Source organism: Ornithorhynchus anatinus, chromosome 1 (assembly GCF_004115215.2).
Source record: "Ornithorhynchus anatinus isolate Pmale09 chromosome 1, mOrnAna1.pri.v4, whole genome shotgun sequence".
In the NCBI taxonomy this organism is placed as follows: Eukaryota; Metazoa; Chordata; class Mammalia; order Monotremata; family Ornithorhynchidae; genus Ornithorhynchus; species Ornithorhynchus anatinus.
The window spans coordinates 113,829,112-113,849,461 of NC_041728.1; the positions used below are offsets into that span (position 1 = coordinate 113,829,112).

At 49.1% G+C, this 20,350-nt stretch overlaps 1 protein-coding gene and 1 non-coding gene across 2 annotated transcripts in view; both read left to right on the forward strand.

Annotated features, from left to right (window-relative positions):
- The first annotated feature begins 334 nt into the window (after positions 1-334).
- On the forward strand, positions 335-472 carry LOC114817675. Its single transcript, XR_003765532.1, has one exon. It is a non-coding gene; the product is annotated as a small nucleolar RNA SNORA7 (small nucleolar RNA).
- An 18,740-nt stretch (positions 473-19,212) lies between these two features.
- GMPS (guanine monophosphate synthase) overlaps positions 19,213-20,350 on the forward strand; it is a 60,529-nt gene continuing 59,391 nt past the window's right edge. Inside the window, 1 exon segment of the mRNA XM_029057803.2 lies at positions 19,213-19,347. Within this exon segment, the coding sequence (XP_028913636.1) occupies positions 19,321-19,347 (27 nt within the window). The 5' untranslated portion in view covers positions 19,213-19,320.

Here is a 20,350-nt window from a genome sequence, read left to right on the forward strand (position 1 = left end):
ATTAAGAACAATAAATAAATTACAGATATGCATTTTAAGTACTGTGGGGCTGGGAGGGAGAATGTATAAAGGGAGTAGATCAGAGTGACGCAGAGGGAGTGGGAGAAGAGGAAAGGAGGGCTTAGTCAGGGAAGGCCTCTTGGAGGACATGCGCCTCCAATAAGACTTTGAAGGGAGGAAAGTAATTGTCTGTCGGATTTGAGGAGCGAGGGCGTCCCAGGCCAGAGGCAGGACGTGGGTGAGGGGTCGGCGGCGAGAAAGACGAGGTCAAGGTACAGTGAGATACCACAGTTATTTTCATGTCTTCAATCATGTCTTGCTAATGACAAATCTCCTCCTCTCAGAGTTGCACATGGAGAGTTTCCAGTCCTTTACCAGTCTCGACTATGGGAGGAAGAGTCAAGCAGAGGTCTACCCATTCCATTCCTAGCTTGGACAGTGGCTAGCGAGTGGAACACACTCTGCTACAAGTCAAAACTCACCCATGGTGGGCAGCAGCGGTGCGGGAGAGAGTCAAGGGTGGAGACTTGAGTTTACCACGCGCAAGGAGGCAGTGGGAAACCACTTCCGTATTTTTACGAAGAAAACTCTCTGGATCCACTACCAGAACGATCGCAGGTGGAGAGTGGGTCATTCTGGGAGAGATGTGTCCTTGGCGTTGCTATGGGTCAAAGACGACTCGACGGCATAAGACAATTGAGCCGGTCATTGGACAGGGATTGTCTCTATCTGTTGCCGAATTGTACATTCCAAGCGCTTAGTACGGTGCTCTGCACATGGTAAGCGCTCAATAAATACTATTGAGTGAATGAATGAATGACTAGTCTAAATTCCAGATCACTCTTCTATTTTCAGTAGACACTGAACAACTGCTCACCTTAATTCATATGACATCACTTTATAAGCTGGAAAATGTATTAAGCCTTTCACCTTTCACCTCCATATTCAAAAGTCCTTTCCCTCTAAAGCCTTGGGAGAAGAAAAATAGGGACATTAGTAGTCGTAGTTGGAGTAGTTAATAGCAGTAGTAGCATTTATTAAGTGTCACTTGGTGCTATGCACTGTATTAGCCACCTGGGAAGTGGAGGATAAAGAAGTGACAAGTTCCCAGCCTGCAAAGAAATTTACATGCTTAATAGGGGAGATGAACATGAAAACATGTCTGCATACCGTTATATTGTATTCATTCATTCATTCAATAGTATTTATTGAGCGCTTACTATGTGCAGAGCACTGTACTAAGCGCTTGGAATGAACAAGTCGGCAACAGATAGAGACAGTCCCTGCCGCTTGACGGGTTTACAGTCTAATCGGGGGAGACAGACAAGAACAAAGTGCTTAGTACAGTTCCCTGCATGCAGTAAAGGCTCAATAGTTATGATTGAATGAATAAATGAAAATATTTACAGCTAGAATGGTCATTCATTCAGTAGTATTTATTGAGCGCTTACTACGTGCAGAGCACTTTATTAAGCACTTGGAATGGACAATTCGGCAACAGATAGAGACAATCCCTGCCCAGTGACAGGCTCACAGTGTGGCTCAGTGGAAAGAGCCCAGGCTTGGAAGTCAGAGGTCATCGGTTCGAATCCCGGGTCTGCCACTTGTCAGCTGTGTGACTGTGAGCAAGTCACTTAACTTCTCTGTGCCTCAGTTACCTCATCTGTAAAATGGGGATTAACTGTGAGCCGCACGTGGGACAACCTGATTACTTTGTATCTATCCCAGCGCTTAGACAAGAGCTCTGCACATAGTAAGCACTTAACAAATACCAACATTATTATTATTATTATTAAAGAGATGATGATATGGGGAGGTGGTAACGTTAAGCAATGGAAGGAAAAGGAAATAGGTGATAGAATTGAAATCTGTCTCCAGGGGAGAGTAGTCACATTCCCTTTCACACACTGCCTTTGCCTGATTCAACAAAACAAAAGAAACAATCTACAGTCTTACAAACAAGAACATAGGAAGGTCATCATAAGTAGAGTTAGTTGATGGTGTAGGGTGCGGGGAAATGGATTGGGATACATAGCAGTTTTGTTGTACGATACTTGGTCTGTCTTTCCCACGAATTGGATTTTTAATTTTTTCATTCTGCAGTTAAATGAAAAGATAATCCAAAAGCCTGGTCTTTAAGACATCATTAATCAATCACTAGTTCTTATTGAGCACCTTCTCCATGCAAAACACTGTGATAAGTGCTACAGTAGCAGCCAAAGACCCATTTCCTACCCGTGAAGTATTTATAAGACAGGCAAGGCATAGATTATTTATAAATCGGAGGAGGAGGAAAAGCCAGGATGCAACTGACAGGAGTTAGAGTTTGGTAAGGCTAAACAGAGAATAAGTACCTCATGTGCATCTATATATCCGATCTAAATATTTATATGGTATGTACAGAAGTACTGATTTGGGGTGTAAATATGTAGGTTAGAGTGGCTGGGGTGGATGGAATTGTGTTGGAGACTTAATAATGTTGGTATTTGTTAAGCGCTTACTACGTGCCGAGCACTGTTCTAAGCGCTGGGGTAGACACAGGGGAATCAGGTTGTCCCACGTGGGGCTCACAGTCTTAATCCCCATTTTACAGATGAGGTAACTGACTTGACTGAAGGGTGGCTCATTATAGTATTTATTAAGTATCTACAGAGAAGCAGCACGGCTCAGTGGAAAGAGCCCGGGCTTGGGAGTCACGGGTCATGGGTTCGAATCCCAGCTCTGCCACTTGTCAGCTGGGTGACTGTGGGCAAGTCACTTCACTTCTCTGGGCCTCAGTTCCCTCAACTGTAAAATGGGGATTAAGACTGTGAGCCTCACTTGGACACCCTGATTACCCTGTATCTACCCCAGCGCTTAGAAGAGTGCTCTGCACATAGTAAGCACTTAACAAATACCAACATTATTATTATTATTATTATTATTGTTATTATGTGCTGAGCATTCTACTAAGTGCAGGGTAGGTACAATATAATAAGATCAAATGGGGGTGTGTTCTGGAGGTGGGGTGGTTGGGGTGAGGGGGCTCGTTCCTGGAGGAGAGGGGAGGAGGGCGTGTTTCTGTGGGGGGAAGAATGGGGGCGAGGAAAGTGTGTTCCTGGGGGAGAGGGTGGGGGAATATGTTACTGGAGGGGTGAGGGGGCTTGTTCCTGCGGAAGGGGGCAACTGAGGCAAGTTTCTGTGGAAGGGGACAATGGGGGTGGGTTCCTGGGGGAGGGAGGAGATGAAAGGGGGATGGGTGATGGGGTGAGGGGGCGTATTCCTGGGGTGAGGGGTGATGGGGTTGGGATCATCTTTATTTTTATCATCATCATCTTTACTACTTATTGAACGCTTGCTGGGTGCAGAGCACTTTACTAAGCGTTTGGGAGAGTACAATGCAACAGATTCGGCAGACCCATTCCCTGCCCACAACAAGCTTGCAGTCTGTCCCGGTTGGTGCTCGGACCCTAAGAGAAGTTAGACAGATGAGAAAAATGCTCAGAGAAAAGCACCACTGTCAATAAACCAAGTGAACACGTTGAAGTTTAGTCAACAAAGTGATTTCAGCGAGGGGCCGGGGGAAGCCCTCAAACTCCTTACTGCCCTCGCCACTCCAGAGAAAGATCCCTGGGCTACTGTGGGTGGAGTGGAGAGGGCTGGTCTGGACTCCCAGGGTGAGCCCGTCGATTGGATCGTGAGCCCGTCACTGGGCAGGGATTGTCTCTATCTGTTGCCGAATTGTCCATTCCAAGCGCTTAGGACAGTGCTCTGCACATAGTAAGCGCTCAATAAATACTATTGAATGAATGAAAACCCCAGTGCTAGCAGACCGGAAGGGGCCACAATCCACTTGGGTCTAAGGCCCTGCCCAATCACTCAGTCAATTGTATTTATTGAGCTCTTATTCTACTGCACTAAGCACTCAGGAGAGTACAATCATCTAACAGAGTTGGCAGACGCGTTCCCTGCCCGCAGCGAACTTACTGGCCTTCATTCGTTCATTCAATCATATTCATTGAGCGCTGACTGTGTGCAAAGCTCTGTACTAAGTCCTTGGGAGAGTTCAATACAGCTCTGCCACTTGTCAGCTGTGTGACTGTGGGCAAGTCACTTAACTTCTCTGTGTCTCAGTTACCTCATCTGTAAAAATGAGGATAAAGACTATGAACCTCATGTGGGACAAACTGATTACCCTGTATCTACCCCAGCGCTTAGAACAGTGCTCTGCACATAGTAAGCGCTTAACAAATACCAACATTATTATACAGCAACATACAGATACGTTCCCTGCCCACAACGACTTTACAGTCTAGAGAGCTGGGACATCTGGCTCTTTTCTAGGCCCTGGGGAAATTGGCCCCGGCACCTGGTTTCCGTCTTCACATATTAATTGTCTTGTCTCCCCTCCGGATCCTCATCCCTTCCTTAAGACAGGAGAGGGTATTCATTCATTCATTCGATCGTATTTGTTGAATGCTCACTGTGTGCGGAGCACTGTACTAAGAGCTTGGGACAGTACAATACAACAATAAACAGTGCCATTCCCTGCCCACAATGACAGTCTAGAGGAATTCCTAGCACTTGTGTGTTTGTTCCCATGTTCAAGATTTGTTCATTCAATCGTATTTTTTCATTCAGTCCTATTGAGTGCTTACTGTGTACAGAGCACTGTACTAAGCGCTTAGGACAGTACAATACAACAATAAACAGTGCCATTCCCTGCCCACAATGACAGTCTAGAGGAATTCCTAGCATTTGCGTATTTGTTCCCAGTGTTCAAGATTTGTTCATTCAATCATATTTTTTCATTCAGTCCTAATGAGTGCTTACTGTGTGCAGAGCACTGTACTATGCGCTTCGGAGAGTACAATACAACAATAAACAGTGCCATTCCCTGCCCACAACGAGCTTACAGTCTAGAGGAGTTCCTAGCACTTACGCATTTGTTCCCATGTTAGAGATTTGTTCATTCATTCATATTTTTTCATTGTCATATTTATTGAGTGCTTACTGTGTGCAGAGCACTGTATTAAGCATTTGGGAGAATACGCTATAACCAACAAAAGAAACATTCCCTGTCCACAGTTTACGGTCTAGAGGGGGAGACAGACGTTAATATTAATGAGTAGATTACAGATATGTGCTTATTCAGCTCAACATTGCGTTAACTTTTTTTTGATTACTTGAATGTTTTGTCTGCATCCTCCTTTAGAGGGTAAGCTCCCTGTGGTCAGGGACTGTGTCCTTTCTTTGTTTCTTTGTACTTCCTGAGTGCCAAGTACAGTTCTTGGTACCTAGTGGCCATTCAAGAGGCCTTCCCAGACTGAGCTTCGCCTTTTTCCTTTCCTCCCTCTGCTGCTTCTCTGCCCCACCCCCCATGCCCTTCACCTCCCCTCAGCTAAACCCCCTTTCCCCCCGTTTCCCTCTGCTCCTCCCCCTCTCCCTTCCCCTCCCCTCAGCACTGTACTTGTCCGCTCATCTGTATATATTTTTATTACCCTATTTATTTTGTCAATGAGATGTACGTCACCTTGATTCTATTTATTGCTATTGTTTTTGTCTGTCTCCCCCGATTAGATTGTAAGCCCGTCATTGAGCAGGGATTGTCTCTATCTGTTGCCAAATTGTACATTCCAAGTGCTTAGTACAGTGCTCTGCACCTAGTAAGCGCTCAATAAATACTATTGAATTCAATTAATGCAAATAAGAGCTGTGGTGTTTCTTAAGGGCTTATTTGGTGTCAACCACTACTTGCCCGACTTCTTGTTTTGTTGCCTGACTATTCATTTTGTTTTGCTGCCTGTCTCCCCTGTTTCAACTGTGAGCCCATCGTCGGGCAGGGATTGTTTTTCTCTGTTGCTGAATTGTGCATTCCAAGTGATTAGTACAGTGCCCTACACACAGTAAGCACTCAATAAATACGAATGAATGAATGAACCACTGAACTAAGCTCTGAGGTAAATACAGTGCAGTCACATCCGATATGGTTTCTATCACACAAAAGGCTCAGAGCTTTAAGGTAATAATAATAATAATAATGTTGGTGTTTGTTAAGCACTTACTATGTGCAGAGCACTGTTCTAAGCACTGGGGTAGATACAGGGTAATCAGGTTGTCCCACGTGGGGCTCACAGTCTTAATCCCAATTTCACAGATGAGGTCACTGAGGCCCAGAGAAGTGAAGTGACTCACCCACAGTCACCCAGCTGACAAGTGGCAGAGCCGGAATTCGAACCCATGACCTCTGACTCCCAAGCCCGGGCTCTTTCCACTGAGCCACGGTTGCCCCCCACAGTAACCTCCCTCCAGACTGTAAACTTGTTGTGGGCAGGGAATGCGTCTACCAATTGCTATATATCGCACTCTCCCAAGCGCTTAGTACAGTCCTCTGCACACAGTAAGGGTTCAATAAATGCAGTTGATTGGCCAAGTGACTTACTCAAGGTCACACAGCCGGCAAGTACTGTTACTATGACTACTATTTCTTCTACTATTACTCTCTCCCTTCCCCACGCGCCTCATTTTTAATAATTACGGTACTTGTTAAGCGCTTACTATGTGACGAGCACTGTTCTAAGTGCTGGGGTAGATACGGGGTCATCAGATTGTCCCACGTGGGGCTCACATTTTTTAATCCCCATTTTTACAGATGAGGGAACTGAGGCCCAGAGAAATTAAGTGACTTGCCCAAGGTCACACAGCAGACAAGTGGCGGAGCGGGGATTAGAACTCACGACCTCTGACTCCCAAGTCCGGGCTCTTTCCACTAAGCCATGCTGCTTCTCAAGATTTTTCCATCTCTGCCCCTGCCCTCATCCCGCCTCTAAGGGACTCAGCCCGATCGGCGCCCCAACCTGACCCCGCGGACCACTCACCCCTTGCCGCGGCGGTGTCCTACCGAGGGCCGGCTCTGCCAAGAGAGATGGGCCCAGGGCCAGCTGCAAGATCACAGGGACCAGTTCAAGTGATTTTTTATTTTAAATGGCATTTGGGAAGCGCTTACTATAAGCCAGGCACTGTCCTAAGCGCTGGGGTACATACGAGATAATCTGGTGATTTTTGCCTCGCTTTGCCTCAGTTTCCTCATGTGCAAAACTGGAAGCAGCATGACCACGCCGAAAGAGTACGTGACTGGTTCTAATGCCTCTGGTACCACTTGCCTGATCTGTGATCTTGGGCAGGTCACTAACTTCTCTGTGTCTCAGTCTCCATATCTGAAGCAGCGTGGCTCGGTGGAAAGAGCCCGGGCTTGGGAGTCAGAGGTCATGAGTTCGAATCCCGGCTCTGCCACTTGTCAGCTGTGTGACTGTGGGCAAGTCACTTAACTTCTCTGTGCTTCAGTTACCTCATCTGTAAAATTGGGATTAGCTGTGAGCCTCACGTGGGACAACCTGATTACCCTCTATCTACCCCAGCGCTTAGAACGGTGCTTGGCACATAGTAAGCGCTTAACAAATACCAACATTATTAAAATGGGGATAAAGTAACGCCCCTCTCTGTGTACTTATTACCTTGAATCTAACTTCTCGGTGCCTCAGTTTCCTCATCTGTAAAATGGAGATGAAGACCGTGAGCCTCCCGTGGGACAACCCGATTACCCTGTATCTACCCCAGCGCTTAGAACAGTGCTCTGCACATAGTGCTTAACAAACACCAACATTATTATTACCCCTGTGCTCAGCACAGCGCTTGGCAAATAGTAAATGGTTAAACATTAATGAACCATCCTTAATTAAAATGAGCTGACCTCTGCTATCCCTCCCTCTTAGATCGTGAGCCCTGTGTGAGACAGGAACTAAAGTCCAAACTGATTTTGAATAACTCATTACCACTTCACCTTTCCCCACTCCAGAACAGCATAAGAGCAGTAAGGCCTAGGAGTCAGAGGACCTGGGTTCTAATCCCGACTGCGCCACTTGTCTGCTGTGTGACCTTGGGTGAGTCACTTAACTTCTCTGTGCCTCAGTTCCCTCATCTGCAAAATGGGGAGTCAATACCTGCGCCTCCCTGCTACTTAGACTGTGAGCCTCATGTGGGACCTGATCTTGTGTCAACTCCAGCGCTTAGTACAGTGCTTAGGACATAGAGTCCACTTAATGTTTCTAGACTGTGACCTCGTCGTGGACAGGAATTCATTCATTCAGTAGTATTTACTGAGTGCTTACTATGCACAGAGCACTGTACTAAGCGCTTGGAATGTACAATTCGGCAACAGAGACAATCTCTGTCCAACGTGTTTGTTGTTGTATTGCACTCTCTCTCTCTCCCAAGCACTTAGTAGAGTGCTTTGCATACAGTGAGCACTCAGTGAATGTGATGATTAATATTACTCATAACAAAAACCATCATTATTATTATTAAATGAGGTTTCAGTTTACAATCGCTGCAGAATGATTCCCACACTTGCTTTCCTTCTATCTTGCATTTCTTTGCTTTTGTAGAAGGGAGATGTAGTGGTTCACAAGTGATTTTGAAGCATGCAATTGTGTTGCCAAGAAGCAGTGTGTTCTAGCTGAAGAAGCCTGAGAATAGGAGTCAAGAAACCTGGGCTCCAAACCCCAATTTTTTTGGTATTGTCCTGCTGTGTGACCTCGGGCAAGTAATTTACCCTAATAATGGTGGTATCTGTTAAGCGCTTACTGTGTGCTAGCCACTCTACCAAGTAGAGAAGCAGCATGGCTCAGTGGCAAGAGCCTGGGCTTGGGAGTCAGAGGTCATGGGTTCTAATTCCGGCTCTGCCACATGTCAGCTGTATGACTTTGGGCAAATCACTTAACTTCTCTGGGCCTCAGTTCCCTCATCTATAAAATGGGGATAAAGACTGAGCCCCACGTGGGACAACCTGATCACCTTGTATCCCCAACCCCAGGGCTTAGAATGGTGCTTTGCACATAGTCTGCACTTAACAAATACCATCATCATTATTATTATTACTAGGGTTGATACAAGACAATGGGGTTGGACACAGACCCTGTCCCAAGGGGGCCTCCCAATCTTAATCATTTTACAGATGAGGTACCTGGGGATCAGAGAAGTGAAGTGACTTGCCCAAGGTCACAGAGCAGACAAGTGGAGGAGCTGGGATTAGAACCCATGTCCTTCTGATTCCCAAACCCGTGCTCTACCCACTTGGCTATGCTGCTTCTCCGAGCCTCAATTTCCCATGCGTAAGATGGGGAAAAAATACCTGCTCTCCCCACTCCTTAGACTGTGGACCCGTATAGGTTCCACAGTGTCATGCAGGGCCAGGCACTGTGCTTTAGCACATAGAAAGCACTTAGCAAATATGATCATTATTAACTAATATATTTATAATGAACTATTATCAATTATCACAATCGATAATATTCACAATCCACAAACCACTTACTATTATCATCAACTGCTCTGTGGACTGTGAATAACTGAGTACTCAGGTGACCCAGCAGGGCTAAGTGGCTGGACGTTAAATAAGAAGATGAGAGATTAATCTGGGAAGGCCACCTGGAGGAGATGTGATTTCAGGAGGGCTTTGAAGATGGGGAGAACAGTAGTCTGGGGTGGGAATGTGAAGGGGGAGGAAGTTCCTGACAGGGGAGAGGGAATAAGCAAGACATCAGTGCCAGGAGAGATGAGAACAAGACCCAATGAGTAGGTTAGCTTGAGAAGAATTAAGAGTGTGAGGAAGCGCCTAATTATTTACATTCTGAAATGAGCTATATTTCTTACAAAAGGTTTAGGAGATGAAGCGACCAGCTTTTTTTAAATAGGAGACCATATCTCTGCCTTTCCACTTTTCTGTTCCTGAGGCTTTCTGTTCATACCTTGGTATCTCTAAGTATCACTGTTTTGTTAACGATCAGACTGGGTAATGGCTTGTGACTACTTTGAGAGATTGAGTAGGCTGTAAGGGAAGAGAAAAGGATTGGCCAATCTCCATTAAAACAAGATGAAAACATTAATCTGATTAATTTTGAGTCCACAGTAAATGCCTTTTAATATTTCCCATTATATCGACTCTGTTAGGGGGTTCAACATTTCAAATAATTCTTGAGCATGGGCAGCTTTGGTGAAATGAAAGCAGAGTTAATAAGTACACTTCCTTTTTATTATCACTGTTGAATGTGGGATTCTAATGAGCATTCTGCACGAATCTAAAGAGAAAAAAAGTAAAGATGCCAGTCAGGAAAAAGTAGGAAGAAATCCGAGCGTGAATTCGCTTCCCGAAGTGGCCTAGCAATTCTATATTATAATCGATCAGTGATATTTACTGAGCCCTAACCGTGCGCAGAGCACTGTGCAAAGCACTTGGGAGAGAACAATACAACAGAGTTGGTAGACACGTTCCGCCCACAATGAGCTTCAACATCTGTTTGAGGTTTAAATTGGATGGGGTGGAAATAAGGACTGAACAGAGCTAGAAGTAAAGGTACAAACCACAGAGAACACAGTTCCTGAATCTCCCATTCCCAACTCCATTCATTCAATCAAATTTATTGAGCGCTTACTGCGTGCAGAGCACTGTACTAAGCGCTCAGGTGAGTACAACACAACAATAAAAAGACCCATTCCCGGCCCTATGCATAGGGCGTAACAGTATTTCACTTACTGTACACAGTTCCTGAATCTCCCGTTCCCAACTCCATTCATTCAATCAAAATTATTGAGCGCTTCCTGTGCGCAGAGCACTGTACTAAGCGCTCGGGTGAGTACAACACAACAATAAAAAGACCCATTCTCTGCCCTATGCAAGGGGCGTAACAGTATTTCACTTACTGTATTTATGGTTCTATTCTTGTTACCCCAGAGACAAATCCAATATATTTTATAAACTTGAGTATGACTTTGATATAGAAAATTGCCCCTAGGGGCAAAATCTATTATTTTATCAACAGTACTGATTGAGCCTCTACTATGTGCTGAGCACAAAGAACACCGTACAGAGTGCTTTCTTCCCTTCTTAGAATGTAAGCGCCTTGTGGGTAGGGAAGATGACACTTCAGTAAGTTGCTTCACTTCTCTGGGCCTCAGTTCACTCATCTGGAAAAGAGGAATTAAGTCTTTGAGCCCCACGTGGGACAACCTGATTACCTTGTATCTACCCCAGCGCTTAGAACAGTCCTTGGTACATAGTAAGCGCTTAACAAATACCACCACCATTATTATTATAATTATTTGTCAAGCGCTTACTATGTGCCAAGCACTCTATTAAGCACTGGGGTGGTTATCGGATTGGACTCAGTCCCTGTGCCATTTGGGGCTCACAGTTTTAATCCCCATTTTACTTCTATTACTGCTTCTACCACTATCCCTATTACTAATATGATGGCATTTGTTCTAATGTTCTAATTAGTTCTAATTTGTATTTTATGCAAATGTTGTGCTTTGCATGAGACTATATGCAAGGCACTGTTCTAAGCGCTGTGGGGGGCGGATACAAGGCGATCAGGTTGTCCCACGCGGGGCTCCCGGTCTTAATCCCGTCACTGGGCAGGGATTGTCTCTATCTGTTGCCGAATTGTCCATTCCAAGCGCTTAGTCCAGGGCTCTGCACATAGTAAACGCTCCATAAATACTGTTGAATGAATAAATCCCCATTTTACAGATAAGGGAACCGAGGCTTGGAGAAGTGAAGTGACTTGCCCAGTGTCACACATCTGGCAAGTGGCCCGTCACTTAACTTCTCTGAGCCTGAGGCAGGAGGAGGAGAGGTGATGGACTGCTTGGACTCGGTCTGGGAAGGCCTCCTGGAACGGATCAGGCAAGGGATTTTCCGCTTCAACTCAGCTGGCCATCCGACCGTGCTGTAGCCCAAGGGTTTTGGTGAATTGTTCAGGGCAAAGAAATTTGCTTTGGAGTTTCCAGCAGCCAAGAAAACTGATGAGGGCAAATGCTCATGAAAGATGTACGGATTCAACACAGAATCTCTCTCCGACTTAGACTCCAAGCCCCATGTGCCACAGGGACTGTGTCCAACCTGATTAATCTGTATCTTCATTCACTCAATAGTATTTACTGAGCGCTTACTATGTGCAGAGCACTGTATTAAGCACTTGAAATGTACAATTTGTCAACAGAGACAATCCCCGCCCAAGGACGGGCTCACAGTCTAATCTTCAGGATTTAGAACTGTGCTTGGCACATAGCAAGCGCTGAACAAATATGATCATAATAATAATAATTATACATTGCCTAGTGGATAGAGCACAGGCTTGGGAGTCGGAAGGACCTGGGTTGTATTCCTGGCTCCATCATTCGTCTCCTGTGTGAGGCTGGGCAAGTCACTTCACTTCACTGTGCCCATCTGGAGAATGGGGATTAGGACTGTGATCCCTAAAGGGACCGTGTCCAACCTGATTACTTTGTATCTTGTCCTATGTGGTCGAGTCGTCTCCGACCCATAGCGACGTCACGCACACATCTCTCCCAGAACGACCTGCTCTCCACCTGCAATCATTCTGGTAGTGGATCCAGAGAGTTTTCTTGGTAAAAATACGGAAGTGGTTTACCATCACCGCCTTCCGTGCAGTAAACTCGAGTCTCCACCCTCGACTCTCTCCCCTGCCGCTGCTGCCCAGCACGGGTGAGTTTTGACTTGTAGCAGATGGCCTTCCACTCGCTAGCCACTGCCCAAGCTAGAAATGGAATGAACAGGCTTCTGCTTGACTCTCCCTACCGTCGTCGAGACTGGCAGAGTACTAGAAACTCTCCAGGGATTGTCTCTAGTTGTTACTGAATTGTACTTTCCAAGTGTTTAGTACAGTGCTCTGCACACGGTAGGAGCTCAATATATACGACTGAATGAATGGAAGAATCACCCTGAGAGGGGACCTTGTTTCTACCCCAGCGCTTAGTACGAGGCCTGGTACAGAGTAGGCACTTAACAAATATCACAATCATTATTACTATTAATGATGATGATAATAACAATAACCCAAATCTGACCTTCGGTTCAAAGATGAAGTTTCCAATTTTGAGCCTGCACTGTTCTTGGGAGTGTCTCGGAGAGAGAATCTCTTGCACGGTTGGGCTATGGAAATTCACCTGGGTGCATTTTCTGGCTCAGCTCAGACCCCGAAGCTTAAGAGGGGAAAGACGTGTTGGAACCACCAGCAGGACTTGCACTTGAGCTGTTTTTTGCAGAAGAGTTGATGGTCGGCACTGAGCCATCCGTACTCTCTCACCCGGGTATTCCCCTGTGCTTAGTGGACCGTGTGAAGAATATGAGGCAGAGCTTAATAGAGTACATAAGCAATGTCCAAAAGTTATGAGACATTTAATATTTAAGTGTGTAGGTGCTGCAGAAGTGCTGACCAGGTAGTAGGGGAAATTAAAGCAAAAGAGAGTAGGAGTAATTGGGGAAGACCTCTTGGGGGAGGTGATTTCAGATGGGCTTTGAAAACTGGGCGACCTATGGTCTGTTAAACTTAGAGGGTGTGGGGGTTCCGGGCAGTGGGGAGGATTGTGAACAAGACGTTGGTGGTAGGAGAGATGAGAATGTGCCGCAGTGAAAAGGTTAGTTTGAGAGGAACAAAAGGGGTGAGCTGGGGTTTAGTGGGGAAAAAAAAAGTGGAGCAGAAAGGGAGAGAACTGATTGAATATCTTAAGCTAAACCCCCAGTTGTCTAATACAGTGTTCTCCATATAATAGGCCCTCAAAAATACTATTGATTGAAATTTTTAGCCAGGAGGATGTACTTAAATAGCAGGAAGTTTAAAAAGGTATATACATAATTTAGAAGGGAGGCTATGCTATCATATGTCATATCATCAGGGAGGCTATACTGAGAGAAGAGTTGTGTCAGGTACCTTTGGAACAAAGCTGCATTTTATCCAGGGAGATTTTCAATAATATTTTTCAATTTAGACCTGCTGAAAAAAAATCTCTTTTGGTAATGGTGATGCAAAGTGCCAGTGTTTTTTTTTTTTCAAGAGGATCATGAACACATTAGCAACTTTTCTGCCCCAAGGTCTAATCAAGCAAAGCATCCATACCTACGCACACTTAACCTGGCTGGAGGACTACATTAGTTGTTCAGTTTCATGTTTACCAGATGACGAGAAATTGATTTTACAAAAAATTCTGTGATTAGAAAGGACATGAATGGAAACTAAGCTCTTTTATTTATACCTTGCGAGATTCTAGCTGAGGCCCTTATTTCGCTCAGGTGATGAGACATTAATCCTCATTGCTGTTTCTCTCCCCTGGTTTCCCATTCTCTTCCCGAACCAAAGGGTTTCAAATTAGACCTTTCATTCATTCAGTAGTATTTATTGAGCGCTTACTATGTGCAGAGCATTGTACTAAGCGCTTGGAATGAACAAGTCGGCAACAGTTAGAGACAGTCCCTGCCGTTTGACGGGCTTACGGTCTAATCGGGGGAGACGGACAGGTAAGAACAATGGCAATAAATAGAGCCAAGGGGAAGAACATCTCGTAAAAACAATGGCAACTAAATAGAATCGAGGCGATGTACATTTCATTAACAAAATAAATAGGGTAATGAAAATATATACAGTTGAACGGACGAGTACAATGCTGAGGGGATGGGAAGGGAGAGGGGGAGGAACAGAGGGAAATGGGGGGAAAAGAGGGTTAAGCTGCGGAGAGGTGAAGGGGGGGTGGTAGAGGGAGTAGAGGGAGAAGGGGAGCTCAGTCTGGGAAGGCCTTTTGGAGGAGGTGAGTTTTAAGTAGGGTTTCGAAGAGGGGAAGAGAATCAGTTTGGCGGAGGTGAGGAGGGAGGGCGTTCCAGGACAGCGGGAGAACGTGGCCCAGGGGTCGACGGCGGGATAGGCGAGACCGAGGGATGGTGAGGAGGTGGGTGGCAGAGGAGGGCTAAGATTTCATACTTTGCCACCCGGCCCTTGAGTTGAGAAGTGGTATGATCTAGTGGAAAGAGCTCTGGACTGGAAGTCAGAAGACCTGGGTTCTAATCCTGACTCCACCATCTGTCTCCCGTGTGGCTTTAAGCAAGTGATAAGGTATGTGTGCCTCAGTTTCTTCATCTGCAAAACGGAAGTAAAGTGACTGTGATCCCGGTGTGGGACAGGGACTGTGTCCAGCCTGCTACTCTGAAACTACCCCAGCTTTTAGAACAGTGTGCGTGGAAAGCTTTTAACCGATAACATTATTATAATTATTATTATCGTGTTTAACTTCCCCAGAGGCATCTTGTAGATTGGTCAATTGCTCTTTCAACCCTTTGTCCTATTTCCATGTTTTTTATTTAATCCCCAACTGGCACCAAATGGAAGTATGCTCCCCTCTCAGAGTCACATGTGGAGAGTTTCCAGTCCTCTTCCAGTCTCAACTACGGGAGGGAGGTCAAGCCGAGGCCCGTCCATTCCTAGCTTGGGCAGTGGCTAGCGAGTGGAAGGCAATCTGCTACAAGTCAAAACTCACCCGTGCCGGGCAGCAGTGGCAAGGGAGAGAGTCGAGGGCGGAGACTCGAGCTGACCACACGGAAGGCAGCAGTGGCAAACCATTTCCGTATTTTTACCAATAAAATTATGGGTCCACTATCAGAACGATTGCAGATGGAGGTGGGGCGCTCTGGGAGAGATGTGTCCATTGCGTCGCTATGCGTCATCTCTGACGCCACGCCATAAGACAAGACAAGGAAGTATATTCTCCCCCGATTAGACTGTAAGCCCGTCCAAGGGCAGGGACTGTCTCTATCTGTTGCCGACTTGTTCATCCCAAGCGCTTAGTACAGTGCTCTGCACATAGTAAGCGCTCAATAAATACTATTGAATGAAATAAATACTATTGAATGAATAAATACTACTGAATGAATGAATGAATATTTTTTCCATGGGCTCGCTCTGGCTAGTATCTGGGGCACTATCATAACAAATGGAGCCAGGTTAGTTCTCAACAAGGCTGAAGATAATCATGTTGGTATTTGTTAAGCACTTACTATGTGCTGAGCCCTGTTCTTAGCGCTGGGGTAGATACAGGGTAGTCAGGTTGTCCCACGCGAGGCTCGCATTTAATCCCCATTCTACAGATGAGGTAGCTGAGACACTGAGAAGTGAAGTGACTTGCCCAAAGTCACACAGCTGACAAGAGGTGGAGCCGGGATTCGAACCCATGACCTCTGACTCCTAAGCCCGGGCTCTTTCCACTGAGATAAACGGAACCGGGGCCCTGATTCTCCGTTCCACCTCTGGAAGTGGAATATTCCGACGTGGCTCTTCTGTTGGCCGCTGACCCGCTCTCTAGGATGAGTCTCCGGGACTGTCAACGGAAACCGGTATCCATGGCTGCCGGCGGCTCGGTCCTCAGCTTGTCGCCTCAGGAAAAGGTGACCGATGTCCTTTTCACTGCGGGAGTCGGAGGTTGCGTGAGGGCGTCTCTGCGTCCGGCCCGGCCTTTTCTTTTTGGGTCAGGTCCGGTTGGGGCTCTTGCGGGGGCTTGGGAGTCAGAGGACGGGATTCTAAGCCGGGCTCTGCCACGTGTCTGCTGTGCGACCTTGTGCAAGTCGATTCACTTCTCTGTGCCCGTTACCTCATCTGCAAAATGGGGATGAAGACCGTGAGCCCCACGTGGGACAACCTGATCACCTTGTATCCCCCCAGCGCTTAGAACAGTGCTTTGCACATAGTAAGCGCTTAACAAATGCCATTATTATCATTATTACCTCACCTGTAAAATGGGAGTTAAGACTGTGAGCCGCACGTGGGCCAACCCGATTACCTTGTATCTACTCCAGAGCTTAGAACAGTGCTTGGCACCTAATAAGTGCTTAACACATACCATAATTATGATTATTATCTTTATGTTGGGCACTGACACCCGTTTGGTGTGGGGGAGTAGGGTCCAGGGCACAACGGCCCTCTCACCGATTTTGACAGAGACCCTGAAAATTCGTTCAACCGTATTTATTGATTGAGCACTTACTGTGTGCAAAGCACTGCACTCAGCGCTTGGGAGGGTACATTGTAATAATAAGCAGACACATTCCCTCCCCACCAGGAGCTTACTGATCAACATTTTGGTGGTAAGCTTTCCTGGAGCCCCCCATTCTCCCTTATTACCTGCTGAAATGAGTTTGTCCCGGTGAGCCACCCCCAGCCCGGTCCTGGAGATGAGGATTTCCCCCTCCTTGCCCCCTCCCCAGCCCTGGGTGACCCGGGTGGCAGACGAGGATGCTGTTGGTCCAGCTGTAGGTCCCTTTTCCTCCTTCTCCACCTCCCCCGTTCTTCCTCCACTTCCAGCTCTTTCCTGGAGAAGCAGCGTGGCTTAGTGGCAAGAGCCCGGGCTTGGGAGTCGGAGGTTGTGGGCTCTAATTCCGCCTCCGCCTCTTATCAGCTGTGTGACTTTGGGCCCGTCGCTTCACTTCTCTGGGCCTCAGTTCCCTCATCTGGAAAAGGGGAGAAGACTGGAAGCCCCAAATGGGACAACCTGATTACGGGCCACCTGTCGGCTGTGTGACCGTGGGCAAGTCACGTCACTTCTCGGTGCCTCAGTGTGACCTCATCTGTAAAATGGGGATGAAGACTGTGAGCCTCACGTGGTACCACCTGATTGCCCTGTATATACCCCAGTGCTAAGAACAGTGCTTGGCACATAGTAAACGCTTAACAAATACCAACATTATTATTATTGTGTCATGCTGGGGAGCCACTGAGCCTCGCTGCTTCAAGGCTCTCCATCCCCTTGCCCCTTCCTACCTCTCCTCCCTTCTCTCTTTCCAGTGCCCACCCCATAGGCTCCGCTCCTCCGCCGCCCACCTCCTCACCGTCCCCCGTTCTCGCCTCTCCCGCCGTCGACCCCTGGGCCACGTCCTCCCGCTGTCCTGGAACGCCCTCCCTCCTCACCTCCGCCAAACTAACTCGCTTCCCCTCCTCAAAGCCCTGAGAGCTCACCTCCTCCAGGAGGCCTTCCCACACTGAGCTCTCCCTTTCTTTCTGCCCCTCTCCATTCCCCCCTCCCCCTCCCCACAGCACTTGGGTATGCACGGGCATATTTTGTATTATTATAAATTATTTATTATTCTATTTATTTTGTTAATGGTGTATATATCCATAATTAGAGAAGCAGCGTGGCTCAGTGGAAAGAGCCTGGGCTTGGGCGTCAGAGGTCATGGGTTCGAATCCCGACTCTGCCCCTTGTCAGCTGGGTGACTGTGGGCAAGTCACTTCACTTCTCTGGGCCTCAGTTACCTCATCTGTCAAATGGGGATTAAGACTGTGAACCTCAGGTGGGACCCCCTGATGACCCTGTATCTCCCCCAGCGCTTAGAACAGTGCTCTGCACATAGTAAGCGCTTAACAAATACCAATATTATTATTATTAATTCTGTTTATATTGCTGCTATTGACGCCTGTCTACTGGTTCTGTTGTCTGTCTTCCCCTTCTAGACTGTGAGCCTGTTGTTGGGCGGGGCTTGTCTCTATCTGTTGCCCAGTTGTACTTTCCAAGCGGTTAGTCCAGTGCTCTGCACACAATAAGGGCTCAGTTAATACGATTGGATGGATGGATGGATGGATGGATGGATGGATGGATGGATGGATGGATGGATGAATGGTGGGCCGTTCCCGGAGCAGGCCGGCTGCTGTGGGGCGCCCCCCGGCGGCGGGGGTAGGAGGGAACAATTCTCGGAGCAGGCCTTGCTCTGGGGCGCCCCCTGGCGGCCGGGGTAGGAGGGAGCAATTCTCGGAGCAGGCCCTGCTGTGGGGCGCCCCCTGGCGGCGGGGAGTGGGAGGGCGCCATTGTCGGAGCCGGCCGGCTGCTGTGAGGCGCCCCCCGGCGGCGGGGAGTGGGAGGGCGCTATTCTCGGAGCGAGCCGGCAGCACTGGGGCCCCCCGGCGGCGGGAGTTGGGGGGCGCTATTCCCGGAGCGAGCCGGCTGTTGTGGGGCGCCCCCCGGCGGCGGGGGTAGGAAGGAGCAATTCTCGGAGCAGGACCTGATCTGGGGCGCCCCCCGGCGGCGGGAAGTGGGAGGGAGCCGTTCCCGGAGCGAGCTGGTTGCTGGGGGGCGCCCCCCGGCGGCGGGGAGTGGAAGGGAGCTATTCCCGCAGCGAGCCGACTGCTGTGGGGCGCCCCCCGGCGGCGGCGGCGTCCGTAGCAGCAGCGGGAGCGTGCACAACGGCGGCGGGGGCTGTAGTGGACGTCGTCGTCGGCGGCGGCGGCTGCTCCCGCCCCTGCCCCTGGCCGGCCATTGGCCGTGCCGGCGTGGTCCCGCCTCCTGCTCCTCCTCCTCCCTCCCCCTGCGGCCGGGAGGTGCGGAGCGGAGCTTGCCCCTGGCCCCGCCCCGGCAGCAGCAGCAGCAGCAGCGGTGGTGCAGCAGCAGGAGCTCCAGCAGTAGCAGCAGCAGTAGCAGCAGCAGGAGCTCCAGCCCCCGCCGGCAGCCTCCATGGCTCTCTGCAACGGAGACTCCAAGGTCAGTAGCGGCGGGCGACGGAGCTCCCGCTCGGGGCCTGCGGTGCCCGTGCATGCCTGGGGGGTTTGCGGGCGTTGCTTTGTTGCCGTGTGCCCGCACCTCCCGCCCGGCCCCCAGCAGGGCCTCCCCCTCCGGGTGCACTGCCGGGGTGCACTGCCCGACCTCCCCGTGCCAAGGCGTCGGTGTGTCCCCCTCGGTGGGCAAGCCGGGCATCGCCACCCCCCCCCGTCCCAGCGATGCTGGGCCCGGCGTTTGGGCAACGTTTGCACCTTCCCCGACCCGGACCACACACGTGCGAGCGCCCCTCCACCCAGACCCGCACCCCCAGACTGGGCCGTCCCCATCAAAGCCTCCCCGGGGGGCGGGGAGGAGGTCTGCCCCTCTTCCGAGCCCCACCGAGAGCTCCCCTCCTCCAGGAGGCCTTCCCCGACTTCCCTTCCCCCTTTCCCCTCTCTCCCCCTCGCACGGTTTGCATGTATTATGTGACCCCCCCCCCCACCCCCGGATTGTGCTGACGAGGTGCATGGCTCCCTGACTCCAGGTATCTTGACGATGGAGACTCGGGGTTTGCTCTGCCGTCTTGCGTTTGGAGCGGGAGGCCGTCGCTGGGCAGGGCTCGTCTCTGCGTCCGAGCGCTCAGTGGACTGCTCTGCACCTAGAAAGGGTTCAATCGGTACGATGGAATGAGGGGGTGAAGGCCGCCGGGCCCGGCCCGTCCTTGTTTCCTCCCTCCCTCTCTCCCTGCCCCTGTTTGGTCTGCTGTAGCATGGCCTCCCTGTTGGCCCACTTCCGGCCCGGCCCGTTGGCGTTGGCGGCGCGGCCACGTGCGGGCGGCGTCTCCCCGCCTTCCTTCCCTCCCTCCCTCCCTCCCTCCCTCCTTCCCACGAAAACCCAAACTTTCGTCCTGCTCCTCCTCCCCTGGGCCCGGGCCTCCTTCCCTTCCCCCAAGCCGTTAGAGCCCAAGGCCCACAGCAGGGCCGCCCCACCCTCGGCCCGAGCTGCT